Source organism: Alnus glutinosa, chromosome 12 (assembly GCF_958979055.1).
Source record: "Alnus glutinosa chromosome 12, dhAlnGlut1.1, whole genome shotgun sequence".
NCBI classification, from domain to species: domain Eukaryota; kingdom Viridiplantae; phylum Streptophyta; class Magnoliopsida; order Fagales; family Betulaceae; genus Alnus; species Alnus glutinosa.
The window spans coordinates 19,417,977-19,438,751 of NC_084897.1; the positions used below are offsets into that span (position 1 = coordinate 19,417,977).

At 33.7% G+C, this 20,775-nt stretch overlaps 1 protein-coding gene across 1 annotated transcript; it reads left to right on the forward strand.

Moving 5' to 3' along the window:
* The first annotated feature begins 16,559 nt into the window (after positions 1-16,559).
* On the forward strand, positions 16,560-19,593 carry LOC133852621 (protein CLMP1-like). The gene is made up of 3 exons (XM_062289390.1): positions 16,560-16,646; positions 17,120-17,307; positions 18,555-19,593. The coding sequence occupies exons 1-3, from the start codon at positions 16,560-16,562 to the stop codon at positions 19,591-19,593; spliced, it is 1,314 nt and encodes a 437-aa protein (XP_062145374.1).
* Positions 19,594-20,775: the final 1,182 nt, after the last annotated feature.

A 20,775-nucleotide genomic window follows, 5' to 3' on the forward strand; every position in this document is an offset into this window, starting at 1 on the left:
TTGTAATTATATAATTTTCAATAGATAATATAAAGTTGATTGTCAGTATCATTTTGTTTTATTATTTTAACTTGGTCTTCTAACTCTGTTTAAATAATTGACTGTCCAGTTATTAATTTTTCAGTTGAACTTGATGTTATATAATTTATAAACAACAGATTTATCAAAAGCTTTTTTTTAAAAAAAAAATCCAAATTCATATTTTCTACAAGACATGTTTAAAACTTACTTACAAATCAAATAAATACACTTTATGATGAATGGTTTACTAAAATTAAACTTAAAACAATAGAAATTGGTACTTGACATGATAGGTGATTGAAACTTGGAATAATGGTGCATCGAATATATAAGCTTTGTTAAAGAGATAAAAGTGTGGAATAAGTAAAGAGTAAGATGAAAGATTGATAAAGTATGAGACTAATAATTGTGAGAAACAAATTTTTTTTTTTTTTCAAAGTGTTCATTTAGTATATTTATTTTTCAATTTTTTTTTCCTTTTCAAATTCCCATTCCGTCTAAGATTTTTCATTAAATCCTATCAAAATTTTCAAAATACCATTTTTTTTTAAAAAAAAAAAAAATTTAAAATTTTTTCAAAGATTCAAGCATGAGTATTTTTGCAAATTTCGTTAAATCCTTATCAACGCCTAAATTCTTGCAATTTTTTTTCCCTAAAAAAAATAGAGGTATTTTAGGAATTTTGACACCCTCCGTTAGGATTTAACGGAAAATTCTAATAGAGAGTTGAAATTGAAAAAATAAAAAAATAAAATAAAATGAAAGACGGATACACTAAATTTGCATTTTTCAAAGTTTAAGGGTATTAATTGCAAAAGTGATGAAAAATCAGTAGTGATAAGTGAAATTTTCCATTTTTGTTTTCAAAGCTTCTGTCTTGATTTAAAAGAGAGAAGCGATGCTAAAAAACCTTATTTCACAAGATATCTTCCACATTCTCTTAATTTTATTAAGCATATAATAAAGGTAGATTTAAAGAATATTGTATAGAATGCAAATATTAGAGGTGTGGGCTGTCATACGAGTTATATATATCAGGATTTTATTTTAAACAATGACCGATTAAAGAATTAGTTGAAACTATAACATCAATATTGTGAAATAGTTATGGAATAAAAATATAATTTCTAACATTACTTTTGCTATTATTAATACTATTGTAGCATAAATAGTTAAAAAAGAAAAAAAGAATCGTATATAAAAAGCAAGGCGGTTAGTATGCCAGTGAAAAATGATATATTCATTCCTAAAGGATCCATACTTAATAGTAACGCTATTTGCCACCTTCTTGTCCGCTCAATCTCATGTGGTGTGGTCTTTACGTACGACTAAAAAAGAATTTATAAAGTTTTGTTAATATATTTTGTACTTGATCTCATAGGAGAAGGATTGTACCGATTTTGATCGAAAAAAGAATTAAAAAGATGGAAAAAAAAAAAAAAAAAAGTACTGTTATTTAGTAAATTATTATATAAATGAAATTAACGTCGTAATACAGTGAAAATTAACATTTTGATCAACGGATAACAATATATATATAACACTCTCCTAAATAGACTTTATTAAAAAAGAAAAATAGAAGGAAACAGAAAACACAAATACAGCCTTTGAAGATAAAAACAATATCCATTCAGGACGATATTAAACACCAAAATAAAAAACAAGCCGAAGAAATAAGATCCAGCAATCCCATATATATAGCGAGTTTACTTCTTACGCAAGTTTCTAAAGTAGGTCTTTGGGTTTCCTTGAAACGCACCCCTGTCGATGATTTTATTATTCTGGCCAGGAGCTTTCATTTTATTCCGGCCAGCTTTGACCAGGAATATCTCCTGAGGTTGACAGGACAGCAGCGGCAAACTTCAACAGACATATGCCTGCGACAGCAACGGCTGCCACCTTGACTCCATACGAAACCCACCCCTCTGTCTCTGTGCTTTGGCTGCTACCCATTATGGTGTTTGATTATGATAATCACTCGAATTTTTCGGCTCTTAATTAACAGGAAAACTCAAGTATATATACTCCTCTTAAATTACCACAAGTAATTTTTGTCCTTTTAATTAGTTACTGCCAGTAATTTTTCAGAGTTACCGATCGAATGCCTCTTTTTCTGATTCTTGCCTTTGTGCTCACTGCTCATACAGGGTGTAAAGTTTACTGTTTTCATGTACCTATTAAAGTGATTCTATCCTTTTTTTTCTTTTTTTCTTTTTTTTTTTTAGGAAAAAAAAGGTTCTTTTGATTTACTAAAAAAGAAGCATCTTTTAAAAGGAAATTACTTTTGGATACTTTGGTAACATTTCACATTTTTAATATATATATTTTTAAAGCTGTTCTATGCAAAAAAAAAAAAAAAAAAAAACAGTTTAGATTCACTTAATTTGAAAAATATCTTTAAAATTATCATAAATTTTATTAATAATAATAATAATAATAACAAAAACGGTAACATTTCTCCGAACAGAGAAAAACACCCACTACAGAAAGTCAGAAATTAAACCAGAGAAATCCGAGCCACCCACTAAAGCAAGACTTTCTTCCTTAAGAGTTAAGGCTCCAAATCCCCTAAAAAAATATATTCCAACGACTTTAGACTTTAGTTCACGTACCAACTAGGTCTTGAATAGAATAATATAAAAAATAAATAAATAAAAAATAAAAAAGTAAAGAATAAAAAACTTGGTAGGGCCTAATCTCTGCTTGTCCCATTTGACCTGACAATGACCTCAAGGTTGTTGAGTATTAAATTACATAAACATATTAAGAAATAAATTAAAAATATAAAAATTAAATAAATAAGGTATTGGAGGATAATGCTATTCAATTACTAGGCCTTAGGTATCCAACAACCACGAGTTCTTTCCTTTTTTTTTTTTCTTTTTTTTTTTTCCTCATATAGATGAACAAATGCACCTCAGCTACATTCAGCTTTACATTTTCTGGCCAGCTTTCTATTAAAGATGCCTCAGGCTGGGCCCCTTTTAGGAAAAACAAAGCATCTCTTCTACATTTTGGCAGAAACTTCGTTAGTGGTATCAAACCCAATAGGAAAATGATAGATTTACAACATCGTCACAACAATTGCACAACATCCCCTCATATGGGGGTGGGGCCCAGTGTGTGGAGCCCACCCCATGTGAGGAGATGTTGTGCAATTGTTGTAGTGGTGTTGTGTAGGAATCAAATCCCAACCCAATATACTAGGTATGTGTTGCTTACTTTGACCCAATAGTATTTGAACAAAGTTTTGATGGTATTTCTTTTAATTCGATTTATTAAATTGATATGTGTTAAAGTGTATTTAAAAATGCAAGATGGTTAATAATTATCTAATTGTTTTCATAAGAGATTGGAAAAAATTGCTAACCGCATTGGACGGAGGATTAACGATTTTAGGAGTACGCAGAGACGGTTATTAACTACATACCCATATATATATATATATACAAAATGCACCAAAACGGCATCATTTCATATGGGGTTTTAAATGACACAAAACATTCGGCAAAAAAAAAAAAAAGCTCAAAAAAATCTAAAATAAGCCCAAAAACGAGGTCCAATGAAGACCCAATACCCAAAAATAGGCCCAAAATGCTCAAATTTAAAAGCAGTTATGTGGTGCGGTTACAACTTTAAATAAAGACTAACCGACGGTTATTTTATAACCTCTAGCTGCCTAAGCAGAACAGTTGCAGTTATACAAATATAATAACCGCCTAAGAGGCTAAGACAATTACGGTTAGAGGTTAGAGACAATAACCGCTGATCGTAACCACATTTTCACTCCTAATTCAAGGAAAGAGGTTGCAATCCATAGATTGGATGTGACGTCCCACATCGCCTGGGAATGAGGAAGTGCTTATATGTATAAATGCATCATTTATGACATAACACGTTTTAAAGTCGTGATGGTCATGAACCTATCCGAACTTCGCAGCTAAGCGTGCTTCTGCGAGAGCAATCCCAGGATGGGTAACCTCCTGGAAAGTCTGGTTTGGGGAGCCAAAAGCAGACAATATTGTGTCATTGGGGGTGTGGGTCGTTACAAATGGTATCAGAGCCATTGCCCAGCCTGAGATGGTGGGAGCGTACACAAGCCCAATGAGGGACGTCAACGGGGACGCTGAGTCCAAAGAGGGGGTGATTGTGACGTCCCACATCGCCTAGGAATGAGGATGTGCTTATATGTATAAATGCACTATTTATGACACAACGCGTTTTAAAGTTGTGATGATCATGAACCTATCAGAACTCCGCAGTTAAGCGTGCTTCTGGGAGAACAATCCTAGGATGGGTGACCTCCTGTGAAGTCTGGTTTGGGGAGTCACAAGCGGACAATATTGTGTCATTAGGGGTGGGTCGTTACATTGGCCGAATATAATTCTTCAATTAAAGTTCTCAATGGAAGAATATGAAGGGAATTTCATTGTGCGCTCATGACAAAAAAGTATTACCTCCCCCATTTTCTTTTTTCTTTTAAAATGATAAGAAATTTCTCAAAACAGAACCACTTCATGCATCTACTCCCGAAAGATAAATTTCATAACTGTATAGAGCGATTCCTACAAAGATCGATAAGTAGGGTTGTAAACAAGCCGAGCTTGAGTGAATAGTGCATGTGCAAGCTCGGCTCATTTAAATTTATTACGAACCCGAGCCAAGCTCGAGCTTAATTATCACGAGCCCAAGCCGAGTTCAAGCTCATGACGAGATTTAAAAATTAAGCTCGACTCGACTGATTTTGTTATAAGTTATATAATTTCTAACATATAAAAAAGATGGGAAAGTTCATTTAAAAATTAATATTACATTATATAACATATAAACAATATATATTTATATTGTATGTTAAATAAACTATATAACTTACAAAAAATAAAAATAAATGATGTAATGATTATTAAATATCTAATGATAATACTTATAACATTTAATAAAGTGATTACATGTCATATGCAACAATGTTATATTATTATATGATCATATAGTCCTATAATCCTATTATATTACACAAATAATATGATTAAGTATCTGGATTGTCATTATATCATATGACTAACAATTAAGCATTGATATTATTCCATATATATATATATATAACCAATAAATTATAACTAATTAATACATACAAACTAATGATCATTGTTTTTTGTTACTTAATTTATGATTACATATAATATATTGTTTGTTAATGTACTATATTACAAAAATATGTTATATATATATATAGACACACACACACACATATGAGTCAAGCTTGAATAAACGAGTTGATCCTTATACGAGCGGGTTTACGAGCTTTAATCGAATTGAGCCGAGTTTATATGAGTTTGCATCATTTAATAATCGAGCCTAATTCCGTGTTCACGAGTAGCACATTTAATAATCAATTCGAGCACGAGTCGAGCTCTTATTCGAGCCGATCTCGAAAAAGCTCATAGTAGCTCAACTCGTTTACACCCCTATCGGTAAGACTCGACTTCGCAGTGGGTGGCCCAAGATACTAGGCGTCCTTGCCCACGCAGTAAATATATATAGTTGATTCTTGTAATTTGTATCATGTCATGTAAGCGCAAAGGAAAATTATTCTTCAATTTAGGGATAACTTATGAAACCTTTAGAAAAGAAAAAGTAGTCCCAGAGTTCTTTAGAGGAAACAATGTTTTCGCACAGGGCTTAGAGATCGATGGCTGGGTATGGTTGTACGTTTGTACGGATAGAGGCTCCCCAGTTTTGTGAAATATTTGGGGAGCATAAAGAGTGCTTGGGAAGTACTGTTTACCCTTAATGTTAACAAAATTAAAAATTTGACCATTCTATTTTTTTTTTTCCATGATCTCTAAAAGAAACTTTGGTTGAAGTGAATGAAAATTGAAGAGAAAAATATCTTATTTATATTAAATGAAAAGACAAATATTTTAAAAATATGATCGTTAGGAAAAAGACAAATTTTGAAAATTTTGACTCTTAAGGAAAGACAAATTTTCAAATATATAAATGTTAGGAAAAGACAAATTTGTTTGCATAAACATAATTATTATGCTAAAAAAAACGTAGCAGAAAGATACCGATATTTTCTGACCTATGCCTACTGAAATGCCGTACTGATGGAATATACAAGCTTTTTATTTATAGGCTAGGTTAGGGACCCTCAAAATTGGCATACACCATAACTGTTCCTCCCATTAAGGAATAATTAACTAATTAAATTGATTTAAAATCAATTTACAAATTAATGCCAATGAAAATTAAGGGAAAATTGCACCGTTGGTCCCTGTGGTATGTCATAATTATTTTTTACGCCCTATGGTTTAAAAAATTACAGGGAGGTCCTCGTGGTATACAATAATTATAAATCGATCCCTGCCGTCAAATTCTGTTAAATTTTTTAACAGATTCTGCCAAATGCCACGTCAGCGACACGTGTCGCCATCTTATGGCGACACGTGTCCATCTTAATAAAAAAAATATAAATTTATTAAAAAAAAATAAAATTACTTTTAAAAAAAAAATCAAAAAAAAAAAAAAACTGAACGGGTGGCCAAGCCACCCATTTGGGGGTGGCCTGGCCGTAGGGGGTGGCGCGCGGCCACCCCGGAGTTGTCTGGGGGTCGCGCGCGGCCACCCCCAGTTGCCTGGGGTGGCCATCGGGCCACCCCAGGATCTTCCAGGGCTGGCCGCGCGCCACCCCGGAGTTGTCTGGGGGTGGCGCGCGGCCACCCCCAGTTGCTTGGGGTGGCCATCGGGCCACCCCTGGATCTTCCAGGGGTGACCCGAAGGCCACCCCTAGCCTCTGGGGGTGGCGCGTGGCCACCCGTTCAGTTTTTTTTTTTTTTTTTTTTTTTTTTTAAAAAAAAGTATTTTTATTTATTTTTTAATAAATTTATATTTTTTTATTAAGATGGACACGTGTCGCCATAAGAAGGTAACACGTGTCGCTGACGTGGCATTTGACGGAATCTGTTAAAAAATTTAACAGAATTTGACGCCAGGGATCGATTTGTAATTATTGCATACCACAAGGATCTCCCAGTAATTTTTTAAACCACAGGGAGTAAAAAATAATTATGGAATACCACAGGGACCAACGGTGCAATTTTCCCGAAAATTAATTTGATTTAATTCCATTAGGTAATTAAGACAATTAAATTACCATACCGTACACCATATATACAATTTATTATTAAATATAATAAATCATATATACATGTGACATATAATATCTAGAAGATAAAATCTTATATTCTCCTACTTGACCTTTATAACACATGTCCTCATGGTGTTAAGTTCTTTAGTGTGGCCAACTACTTATGGAATCCTCCCCACTCAGTTAAAAAATGTTTCACATGAATCATAGCGGTAAAACCATTATATGATAGGTCATTACTTCCATGTATTACAATGTGTAACAGTCCTTATATAAGTACCATATGAGTAATTAGTCTTTATAAATGCACTTTCTATAAGTTTTTCGGATCCAACTTTATTTATCCCAACGAAAAAAAAAAAAAAACAATAAATGTGCACAAAAAACTTTATAATAATAACTTTATGTCTATAGACCAAATAATAGAGGCAAAAAATGAATTAATGAGTTTTATATACTCCACATGACTTTATATTTTCTTTACCAGTAAACTTTTAGTCATAAGATCCGTAATCATTAATTCAGTACGCATATGCTCAATAGACACAATATGTCTCTTAATGTTCTCTCTCGTGCTGAGATACTTTATGTCGATATTCTTACTTCTATTTCTATTCTCACTATTCTTAAAAAAAAAAAATGTAACAGAATTATCGCTGAAGATCTTTATGGGTATAAGTATAAAATCGACAATTTTGACACTTTTAACAAAATATCTCAACTATTATGATTGTGCAGTGAATTCATAGCATGTAATAATTTTAGCTTTCATGGTAGACGTAGAAATTGTAGTCTGCTTACTGCATCTCCAGGATATAGCATTTTAACAATAAGAAAATATATCATGAAGTAGACTTTTTACTATCTACACATTCAGCAAAATTCAAAACTGAATAACTAACCACCACCAATTAATGGTAAGTGTATCTTTAGGTTAAGTTGTAATTATTAGTTCTTTGCGTATACCGCAAGGCTTTATTTACAGCTCTCCATCGACCCAGTAGTCAAACTATCAGTCCAATTGTTAGGTCCAGTGCAGACCTGTGCTTGTATCAGGTTGCATACTGCAGATGCTTACAAAAGACTTTTTATCTGCTATTGTCCAATACATTTTGGGGATATTAATTTTTATTGAATTTAATTATCCCTTTTAAGAATAGGTGCTACTGAAGGTGCACAATTTTTCATTCTAAATCTCCCTAAAACTTTTTCAATATAAGCCTTCCGAAATAGTATTAATATTCTTTAATTTATGTCTCTGTGAATTTCTATGTCTAAGACACAAGAGATTTCACCAAAATCATTCATTTCAAAGTTTTGTGAGAGGAACTTCATGTAGCAAAACTTTCCTCTCACAAAACTCAAATCACTACTTCCAAAATAATATCTACATATAGAACTAGAAAGATTACTTTACTCTCGCTGACCTTAAGGTACTAATTAACAAAGTTTTCAATAAACAATGAAGTAAAAACCTTGTAAAAGGTATACCATCGACAAGAGATCTGTCTCAGCCCATAAATAGATTTATTTAATTTGCAAGCATTCTGACTGTTATCCATAAAACCTTTAGGTTGTATCATGTAAACCTCCTATTTAAGATCTTTATTCAGAAAAGTTGTTTTCGCATCCATTTGGTGTAGCTCTATGTCAAAATGAGCTATTAATGCCATGATGAACCCTTCTTAGACACTGGAGCGAAAGTTTCATGATAATCAATGCATTCCTTTTGAGTAAAACTTTTGGCTACAAGTCTAACTTTATATCGTTCAACATTATCGGAAGCATCTCTTTTGGTTTTTATAAACTGATTTGCAGCCTATCACTACTGCTCCCCTGGGGTAAGTCGACAAGATCATACACTTGATTTTTAGCCATGGAATTCATCACTTCTTTCATGGCATTGATTCGCAATGTGGAGTTATCCCCACTCATGGCTTCTGAAAACAATTTTGGATCATCTTGAGACCGACATCAAAATCAGACTCTTAAGGTGTACAACATAATGACTAGGAATTGGTAGTCTACTTATCTTAGAGAATCTTCTTAATCCTACTTCCTCCGCATTTGGAGGAGGTTGAGTGGGTTAATTATGAACTTGTTTCTCATGAGTTGACTGTTATGAAATTGATTGTGGTTCAAGGTAATCAGTTTGGATTTCTTTGAGCATAATCAAACGTTCGTTAGATAAAGGAGCTTCAGTCAACTCTCGTACTTCCTCTAATTCAATTTTTGAGAATAAACACTCCCACTCTGTTTGGAATCCTCTAAAAATCTTGCATTTATAGAGTCAACAATTCTAATACTATGAGAATGACAATTAAACCTAAATCCTTTGGAGGTTACTGCATAGCCTATAAAAAATTCACTGGTTATCCTTGAATCTAATTTTCTTATGTGTAGATTGTAAATCCTAGCTTCAACAGGATAATCTCATATGTATAAATGACTTAAACTTGATTTTTATCTATTCCATAATTTAAAAGGTGTCGTAAGATAACCTTAAATGTAATTCTGTTTAACATGTACATGCACAACGAGTTTTCAAGGCTTCAATCTATAAGCGTAAGTGAAGTTTTCCATTTCTTTTTTCTTTTGTCTTCCAAAGCTTCTGTCTTGATTTAAAAGAGAGAAGTGTTGCTACAAAACCTTATTTCACAAGATTTCTTCCACATTCTCTTGATTTTATTAAGCATATAATGAAGGTAGATTTAAAGAAGGTATAGAATGCAAATATTAGAGGTATGAGCTGTCATGTGAGTTATATATTTATTTTTAAACAATGACCGATCAAAAAGTTAGTTAGGACTACAATGTTAATATTGTAGAATAGTTGTGAAATAAAAATATGGTTTATAATATTACTCTTGTTGCTAATAGTACTATAGTAGCATAAATAGTTGAAAAAGGAAAAAAGAATTATATATAAAAAGCGAGGAGATTAGTATGCCAATGAATTTTCACCTCCGAAAGGCGTGGTCCTTACAACTAAAAAAAAACTTTAAAAAATCTTATTAATATATTACGTACTTGATCTCATGGGGGAAGGAATATTATACCGATTTGATCAAGAAAAAGAGTTCAAAAGATAAAAGATAAAACATAAAATAATAATAATAATAATAATAAATAAATAAATAAAAAGAAGAAAGTAATGTTATTTAGTAAAATGTTATACGACTATCATACAAATAAGATATCGTGATAGTAAAAATTAACCTTTAGATCAGCTGACGACAATTCTTTATATATATATATATATGACTATCTACTAAATAACATTTCTTAGAGAGAAAAATAGAAAGGAAAAGAGAAAACACAAATACCACCTTTGAAGATAACAACAAAATCCATTAAAGGACGATATTCAATTAATTTTTACATATCCATTTTAGGCAGCCAATTAAAAAAAGCTCATAGGTTATCTTTTAGCATGCCTCAACAAAGCCGAAGAAATAAACACCAAAATAAAAATAAAAAAACAAGCCGAAGAAATAAGAGCCGACACTGAATATAGAAGACATACACACAGGACCGCAATCTCATATATATATATATATATATAGCAAGTTTACTTCTTACGCAAGTCACTAAAGTATTTCTGTGGGTTTTCTTCAAAGTCAGCCCTGTCGATGATTTTATTGTCCTGTCCGGGAGCTTTCATTTTTTTCCGGTCAGCTTCAGTTCCTAAGCTTGACAGGGCAGCAGCGGCACACGCTAACAGACCTATGCCTGTGACAACACCGGCTGCCACCTTGGCTCCATACGAAAGCCACCCCTCTGTCTCTGGGCTTTCCTTGCTACCCTCTGTCTGTTTGTTTTCCCTGCTACCCATTATGGTGTTTGATAATCACTAGAATTTTTCTGCTCCTAATTAACAGGAAAACACTAGTATTTATACTCCTCTTAAATTACTACAAGTAATTTTTGCCTTGTGCTGATTTTCAGAGTAGCCTTTTAATTAGTTACTGCCAGTAATTTTTCAGAGTTACCAAATGCCTCTTTTTCTGATTCTTGCCTTTGTGCTGATACAGGGTCCATAGTTTACTGTTTCCATGTACTTATTAGACCACTAGAAGCAGGAAAGGCTTAATCATTTTCTCTAAATTTAAAAAATAAAATTATTTTTTATTTTCCTGTCTAAAAGCATTTCATAATAGCTTTCTTAATTTTTTTTTTTTAAACTATTAAAATATTAATTTTTTTACTTTTACTTTATTATAGGGAAAGAGAAGAAAGAATTGAGTTTATGATTATAATAATTATGGGTACCGTAGCATTTTAAATGCTTAAAAAACCCATAAAGAATTTGCTATAGGTAATTTTTTATTTTTTTTTTCACATTTTTTCTATATTTAAGAAAAAAAAAAAACCACCCATAAAATATCTGCTACAGATACTTTTAAAGTAATTATATCGTTTCACCTTTTCCCTTCGCACAATGAAAAAGTAAATTAATGTACTCATTAAAGTAATTCTATCGCTTCCCCTTTTCCCTTCACACAATGGAAAAGTAAAAGTAAATTCATGTACTTATTACAACAATTCTATCGCTCCCCCTTTTCCCTTCCCACGATGGAAAAGTAAATTCATGGAGTCTATGGCAAGAAACAACTCATTCCTCTCCTTTATTTTCACTTTTTTTTTTCAAAAATAATTAATTACAATACATTCTAACATTTTTTACTTTTTATATTACATTAATAATTTTTTTATTATTTAAATAAAAAAATATACTACAATACAAATTTTTTTTTTTACTTTTTCATACAATTTTTTTCTACTTTCTATCACATCAATCACTTCTTACTACTACTTAAAAAAAAGAAAAAGGGTTAAATACCCTATTAGTATTTGAGTTTTAAACTTTTTTAAAATTAGTACCCGAGTTTTTATTTATTTCATAGCTAGTACCTGAGTTAGGGGTAAAAATTCGTTTGATACCTCTGTTATATTTTCCGTCCGAATATTAAAAAAAAAAATTAAAAAATTAATTGAAAATAATAAAATTGTAAAAAAAAAAAAAAAAAAAAAAAAAAAAAGAAGAAGAAGAAGAAGAAGAAGAAGAAGAAGAAGAAAGAATGAGGTGGCTGATCCCATGGGAGCCACCCCCATGGGCCAAAACCTATCAATTTTTTTTATTTTTTATTTTTTTGACATTCGGTGGCCGAACCACCTCTCTTCTTTTTTTCAATTTTTTTTTTTTAAATTAATTTTTAAAGATTTTTATTTTTTTATTTTTTATTACATAGTGCCACGTGTCAACCTCAGCTGTTGACATGTGGCGAACTGTTAATATTTGAACGAAAAATGTAACAAAAGTATCAAACGAATTTTTACTCCTAATTCGGGTACTACCTATATATATATATATATGAAACAAAAAAAAAAAAAAAAAAACTCAAATACTAAATTTAAAAAAAAAAAAAATCTAAAACTCAAGTATCAATAAAATATTTAACAAAAAAAAAAAATTATTATACTTAATAATCTTTACCAAACATCGTCCATTATACATGCACTCGTACGCACATAAGGAAATTATGTGATTCTATCGTTTCCTCTTTTTCGTACGCACGATGGGAAAGTGAATTCAAGAACTTATTAAAGTGATTCTATTGTTTCTGGAGAAGTGATTTCATGTTACTAAAGTGATTCTATCAATTGAATAACGACTCTATTAACACCGACACATTAATGAAACACTTTAGCTAAAGCTGAAAGCAACGAAAGTACTGTCCAAAAATTATCAGCAAAACACGACACAGCACCAACCAATACAAAACTGCTCACAAGCAATACATGCACTCGGCACTCTTAAAAAAAAAAAAAAAAAAAAAAAATCAAGTATCTCATTAATTTTAAAGAAATTTTAAATTCTCAAATTTTACAAATTTAAACCCTTTTTCTTTTTTTTTTCTTTTTTCTTTTTTCATAAAATGAAATAAAAAATGTCACTTACTAAAAATGTGACATATTATCAAAGAGAATTGAGTATATTTTATCGGGTTCTTCCGCTTCATATCGTTGAAAAGCTTTCAACAAAAAAATATCTTTTGGAATGAATTTTTTTTTGGATGCCTCAGTCTGAATTCAGACTGTTCGATGCAAAAAACAGTCTGAATTCACATAATTTAAAAAAGAAATTGCAGTGGATGTTAAAAAAAAAAAAAAAAAAAAAAAGATAACTCACTACAAAAATACATGAGTTTTGTGACAGAGTTTTAGTGGCCTTTCAGGATGTCTGAAAGGTCACTAAACAACAGTGACCTTTAATTAGTGGTCTTTTTAGAAGGTCAATAATCAAAGAGTCACTAATTCATATTTAGTGACGTGTCAGTAGTTAACACGCCACTAATTAGTGGCATGTCGTTTCTGGCACACCACTAAATATATAGTAGCGCGTTGTGTGTTATAGTCGCATCACTTGGTTCTAGGAACTTCTCTCTTTTCGTGAAGCTTCTGCAAAAGCTTTTGTTTATCTCTTGTTTACTCATGGTTGTTTCTCTATGCGAAAGGGGTGCGTAGGATTAGAGTCTCCTCCGAACTATATTCCCAGGTCTTCCGAGAGACCTCCATGATAGCTTTGGCTCGCACAAAATCAGAAGCTAGCAATCTGGCAGGACCGAGTTGTCTCTTTCTCTAGCTTTGCTTCACTTTCTCGGATCTTTGGCTATAAATCAAACATGTTGATGATGTGTGAAGGTGTAGATGAAACCTTCGCACATCAGACATGGTCAATTTCTATATGAAGCATGCTTTGACCCATTAGGTACTCGTTGTATTTTGGGTATTTGGGTTTGGATCTTTGATGCCTCTCTGTCTCTTCGTCTTCCCCAGGCCTCTTTGATTTTCTTGCACTGTTGGGTGATTTTCTTCTCACTTTGCACTGTACTCTCCCTTGGATCTAACTCAGCGGCTCCGTCCTAGCATTTCTCTTCGACCACTTCTGTCGTCAAAATTCCCGGCCTCTCTGGCCACGCAAAGCGAGCTCATAGCCATTGATCTGATCAACAACGAGCTCCGAGGCCTCCTACCGTCGTTCATGGCGTTAATTGCCAAAGCTCTCCGCTTTGTCATTCGAGAACAACAAGCTCACCATTATTCTGTCAGGGTGGTGAGCAAAAGTCGTGACAGAGTGTCAGCAACCTCTTCCTGAGCTTGCGTTGCTTCTCAGCTCTTCGGTGTTCCTGAAAATTTGTTTACAGAAAATTTGTTTATCTGTAAACACATATAATAGGAAGACAAAAAAGAAGAAAGGAAGACAAGAAAAAAGAAATGCGTACTTGTGCAAGAGAGAAGAGAGAAGATAGAAGGAGAAAATGGGGGGAAAACTAAAATAAATAGGGGGTGAGTAGAGAAAAAAAGGTGGGAAAACGAAAAAAATTAGTGGCGTGTCAGAGTGACACGTCACTAAATTTGTGATGTGGCTTCCTGACACGCCACAAATTTAGTGACGTGTCAGTCTCACACGCTACTAATTATTTTAGTGAGGTGTTATTTTTTGACACGTCACTAATTAGTGAAGTGTCAAAAAGTACATTAATGTAGATACGCCACTAAATGCAAAGTTTTTTATAGTGACTTCACGAAAGTGTATCGAATTATACGTCGTTTTGAGATAAGGGCATTAAACTAGCAAACGTTTCAAATTGGAGTATCCAAGTTTTCAAACGTCTCACTTAAGAGTACTCCGTTACAATTTGCTATTAAATCCTAACGGAGTACCCAAAATACCTCTATTTTTTTAGGAAAAAATGCAAGGATCTAGGTGTTAGTCAAAATTTAACTAAATTTGTAAAAATACATATGCCTGAATCTTTGAAAAATTTTATAATTTTTTTAAAAAAATAAACACGGGTATTTTGGAAATTTTTGCATGGTTTAACAGCAAATCCTGACAGAGTACCCTTAAGTGAGACTTTTGAAAATTTGGATACCCCAGTTGGAGACGTTTGCTAGTTCAGTACCTTTGTTTCAAAACGGTATATAATTCGATACCTTTTTGTGAAGTTCAAAAAAACAAAAAAAAAGGGTTTAATGAAGGCCCAATACCAAAAAATAGGCCCAAAATACTCAAATTTAAAAGCGGTTATGCGATATGGTTATAGCTTTAAATAATAGCTAACTCGCGGTTATTTTATAACCGCTAACTGCCTAAGGTGGAGCAGTTAGCGGTTATAAAAATATAATAACTGCCTAAGGCGATTACGGTTAAAGGTTAAAGGCAATAACCGCTGATCATAACTGCCTTTTCACTCCTAATTCAAGAGAAGAGGTCACAATTCATGAATTGGCGGAATATAATTCTTCAGTTAAAGTTCTCAATGGAAGAATATGAAGGGAATCCCACTGTGCATATATAATTTAAGGATAACTTATGATCGAAACCTTTAGAAAAGAAAAAGGTAGTCCCAGAGTGCTTTAGAGGAAAAAATGTTTTCGCACAGAGCTTAGAGTTGGCTGGGTATGGTGGTAACTTGTACGGATAGAGGCTCCCCAGTTTTGAGCAATATTTGGGGAGCATAAAGAGTGCTCTCCAGATTTGGGAAGTAGTACTGTTTACCCTTAATGTTAAAAAGATTAAAAATTTGACCATTCTCTCTCTCTTTCTTTTTGTTTTTTCATCTCTAAAAGAAATTAACTTTGATTGAAGTGAATGAAAATTGAAGAGAAAATTATCTTATTTATATCGAATGAAAAGACAAATATTTTGAAAACATGACCTGTAGGAAAAATACAAATTTTGAAAAATATGACTATTAAGAAAAGACAAATTTTCAAATATATAAATGTTGCAGAAATAATAACTAAACCCTTAAAAAAAAAATTTAAATAGAATAGTGAAAGTAAATCTCTAGTTAGCTGAGCCAGGTGTGGTGCTTTGAAATAATGGGTAGCGAAAATGAGAAAGGTAATTGTCTTTAGCTAAAATAGAGAGTAGATTTAGAGAGCCGAATGTGAAAAGTTATTAACCACCTCGGCCTACTCCAGAAATCGCTAACCACAATTGTTATAGGCGGATAGCACTTTTTGCCAACCGCTCACCAAAGTGGTTATACAATTAGTTGTTAATGATTAGTAACGGTTAATAACAGCATGTTTGTACACCAGCTTAGATGTACGTGGGAGGGATTGTACTAATTTGATTGAAAAAAAATTAAAAAACACAAAAACAGCCTTTGAAGATAACAACAAAATCCATTCAAAGACGATATTCAATTAATTTGTTCATATCCATTTTACGCAGCCAAAGCTCTCTATATAGAGAGTTTTATTGAATATAGAAGACATACACAGAACCCAGCATTGAAAGTGTTAGTGAATTTTTTGGAACGGATGACGTGGAATTCCGGATTAACACGGTGGACCAAAGCTTCCAAGGTCGATGAAGGTCAATTATGGATTCTCCAGAGGTTCTGCAAAACAAAAAGGGTCGTCGGGGTGTCCCGGCAACGCCTCCTCCGACGATCAAGTTAGCACTTGGTGAAGTAGAATGGGGAGAGAAAAAATGCACACACCCTTCATATGATAATCATAATCATACCTTTCTTTTGATCAAAGAAATACTCTTTTATATGTCTGCCTCTCTTAATTATCTCTCATATCAACATTTATTACCTGAAGATGCATTTCTTTTCCTTAATTAATTTGAGCCCATGAATCCAGGCGTCTATGGTCGGCTTCCCCCCACTTTTCTGAACGGCGGCGGATGATCATCGACTAATAAGACAAAAATATTAATGGGAAATAAATCTCCCCCTTCATTCAGCTCACTCTACTCGTAGCCGTTGACCCCAGCTCACTTCCTCATCATTCCCCCTTACCTTGGCGGGAAATTCCTTAACAGAAAGTTCTATTGAATAAAGAAGACAGGAGAGCAAGGGCACACCTTAAGACTTAACAGACGCATCATATATATGTACATGCGTGTGATCACAATATCAGCTACCACCTTGGCTGCTTTGGAAGCATCCCCCTAGCTTTGAGCTTCCGTTGTTACCGCCGCCCCCACTGTTGGCGCGTAAGGTAGGCGATGGCAACTCAGATGAGCCTCCGCAGCCACCCTGTCATGTGGCTGCACAGTTGGCGGGAGCCTTCTTTGAGTTTTCGCTGTTACCCATTAATGTGTTAACGTATTATTTACTCTCATAATTCTTATACGTACGTTACATATTGATTATGTAACTCTTATTAATTATGTAACTCTTCTAATTCTCTTATATTACATATTAATTATGTAAGTACTCTTCTAATTCTCATAGGTTACATATTCATTATGTAATTATTGTATTCATGGTCTCATTCAATTATAAATAGGACATTTTATTGTATAGTTTCTATCAAGAATAAGAGCAACAATGTAGCTATTTGGACATTATCTTGTGGACGTAGATTATAGATTGAACCACGTAAAATCACTTGTATCTTTTTATTCCGCTTTATCTTTATTTTTCTATCTTTTCTTTCATAATGTGACTAACAGATACAAGAAAACTAAAGTGTTTATACTACAAGTCGTTCAACAGAAATGATTGTTGCCTTGTGCTGATACAGATTGACCGAATAGCTCCATGTCATAAATCTTATCCTCATTGAAAGCAGACCTTTTTCTGATTCTTGCCTTGTTCTGATACAGGATGGAAACTATACATTACTGTTTAGTCTGTTTTCATGTAGTAATTATTTAAGTAATTCTCTCTCTTTAATAAAATTTATTCTCTTATGGTGGATGCTATATTAGAACAGAACTAAATATTAGAGGATAAAAAGACAATACGGAAGTTTCAAGTCCATTATACTTCCGTCCGTTTCAGCGCGCTCTTACCAAAGTTCTTTCTACTTCACATGCATTCCAACAATTACTGAAAATGAATAGTCTCAATTAATATGATTGTATTTAATTGTTATTTAATACACATGTAACAATAACTTTATTTAAATGCATGGAGCGGTCTCCACCATTGTAGTGTGAGTGACAATTATAATCAAGAGTATGTTTGAATTCTTTTATGGTATATATGAAAGCTTTAGTAGCCATTTTTCAGCCATTAATTTGCTGTTCAAGATGATCAACCCTCGCCAAAGGGGACCAACGTCCCAATAGCAGTCCCTCTATTAATTGCCATTTTCTCTTCTTTATCTGAGACTAGGGGTGTAAATCCGGGCCGGTTATAACCGGACCGGAACCGGATCCGGGCACTAACCGGGCCCGGAAAACCGGTAACCGGGTAGGTACCCAGTTTTTTAAAACCGGGTACCCGGTCCCGGTCCCGGGTTCATGTTTTCAAAATACCCGGTTAAACCGGGAACCCGGGACCGGGTTGTAAATTATTAACAAAAAAAAAAAAAACCTTCCCTTTTACAGGAATCAATAAGATAGAGGAATCAATAAGATAGAGAATGAGGCTCAGAAGGAGAAATCGGTAGCAGAAGATCCTGAGAGCAAGGAAGTGGAGATGGATGATTGGTTGTTTGAATTTGCTCAGCTTTTTCGCACTCATGTTGGCATTGACCCAGATGCTCATATTGACTTGCATGAGCTGGGGATGGAGCTCTGTTCTGAGGCACTTGAGGAGACGGTTACAAGTGAAGAAGCACAAGGTCTTTTTGACAAGGCTGCTGCTAAGTTCCAGGAGGTAGCTGCTTTGGCTTTCTTCAATTGGGGAAATGTTCATATGTGTGCAGCAAGGAAACGCATTCCCTTAGATGAATCTGCTGGAAAGGAGGTAGTGGCAGCACAACTTCATGTGGCTTATGACTGGGTTAAGGGAAGATATTCTCTGGCCAGAGAGAAGTATGAGGAGGCACTCCTGATTAAACCGGACTTTTATGAGGGGTTGCTGGCTCTTGGGCAGAAGCAATTTGAAATGGCCAAACTTCATTGGTCATTTGCACTTGCCAAGAAGATGGATCTTTCTAGTTGGGATTCTGCCGAAACTCTTAAACTTTTTGACAGTGCAGAGGAAAAGATGAAGGCTGCAACCGAGATGTGGGAGAAGCTGGAGGAGCAGAGAGCAAATGAGCTAAAAGATCCAAGTGCAAGTAAGAAGGAAGAGTTATTGAAAAGAAGGAAGAAACAAGGAAGTAATGCTGAAGGTGAGCCCTCTAGCCTTGGCAGTCAGGGTGAAATTTCAGCAGATGAAGCAGCAGAACAAGCAGCTGTGATGAGATCACAGATACATCTCTTCTGGGGTAACGTGCTTTTTGAGCGATCCCAAGTTGAATGCAAATTGGGGATGGGTGGTTGGAAGGAAAACCTAGATGCTGCTGTTGAGCGCTTTAAGCTTGCTGGAGCTTCTGAGGCTGACATTTCGACAGTTCTGAAGAACCACTGCTCTAATGGAGATGCAGTTGAAAGGGATGAGAAAAAGGTTGTGATTGATGAAGCTAAGAATGAAGTAGTTGATCAAGCCCAATGAAATCTCTCTCTCCCCCCCCCCCCAAAAAAAAGCCCCAATGCCTAAAATATTAAAAACAGGCCCAAAATATATATATATATATATATATATATATATATATATATATATATATATATATATATATATATATATATATATATATATATATATATATATATATATATATATATATATATATTTTAACCCGGTTTAGGTACCCGGTTTACCCGGACCCGGTCCCGGTTATTGAAAATCCAATAACCGGGACCCCGGTTCCGGTTCCCGGTTTTAGCCAATAACCGGGAACCGGAACCGGGTTTACACCCCTATCTGAGACCATTTTATCACAAATTACTTTGCTCAAACCCTAACGTAGGTGATTTACCGTTGGGTTTGATTTCTATTAGAAGCAACACATTCTTTAGAGTGCAGGCCAGCTAATATTTGAAACCAAAAAAAAAAAAAAAAAACCTCATTCAAGGGAAGGTAATGCATGTCACAATCCATGGACTAGCAGAATATGATTCTTCAATTAAGTTCTCAATGGAAGGATATATATGAAGGCCGGGAATCTCACGGTGCATGAAAAAGGAAGTACGCATAGGTTAGTTGAATTTCTTTCAACTCAATCTATAAAAATGATCACGTCGCAGTTACGCCTTGAATTTTGTCGGATGACAAGACCCATGGCTTAGTTGCTGTTCTTGCTTATGTGATTTGATGCTTTTCTTTTTCTTTATTTTTTTGACATGGATGCTTTGTTGTTTTGTTTTTTTTATTGTATCTTGCCAAAAACAAAAGGATATACACTAGCACTTGTGACATTTTCCGGTGCTAGCTAGTGACATTTTCCAAACGTGGGACTTAAGATTGTCTTCATTCACCACATCGGCTACACTTTTCCTTGAAGTAAATTCTGAGCTTAACAACTTAATTAATTAGGGAGTGTTCAATGAGACATGGTGTGACATCACTTAATTCAAAAGTGTATAAATTTGAACACGGTAATATTATATTAATAATCACTTAATTATTATTATTATTTTTCTCTCACACTTGCATATCCTAACACATGCACTAGAAGATCACGGTAGATGTCAACGAATTTTAATTTGAAAGTTGGGATATATTGATGAGTTTATCATACCAAAAAATTCTATATGAGTACATATATGCATCAAATATATAGTAGAGAAATATAGG

What these genes read in the sequence shown, in the direction of transcription:
- LOC133852621 (XM_062289390.1), top strand. Translation starts at nt 16,560, where the DNA reads ATGAAGGTCAATTATGGATTCTCCAGAGGTTCTGCAAAACAAAAAGGG. An exon ending in ACGCCTCCTCCGACGATCAA is followed by an intron (nt 16,647 to 17,119) that starts GTTAGCACTTGG and finishes TCACAATATCAG; the next exon opens with CTACCACCTTGGCTGCTTTG. An exon ending in TTACCCATTAATGTGTTAAC is followed by an intron (nt 17,308 to 18,554) that starts GTATTATTTACT and finishes TCAATAAGATAG; the next exon opens with AGGAATCAATAAGATAGAGA.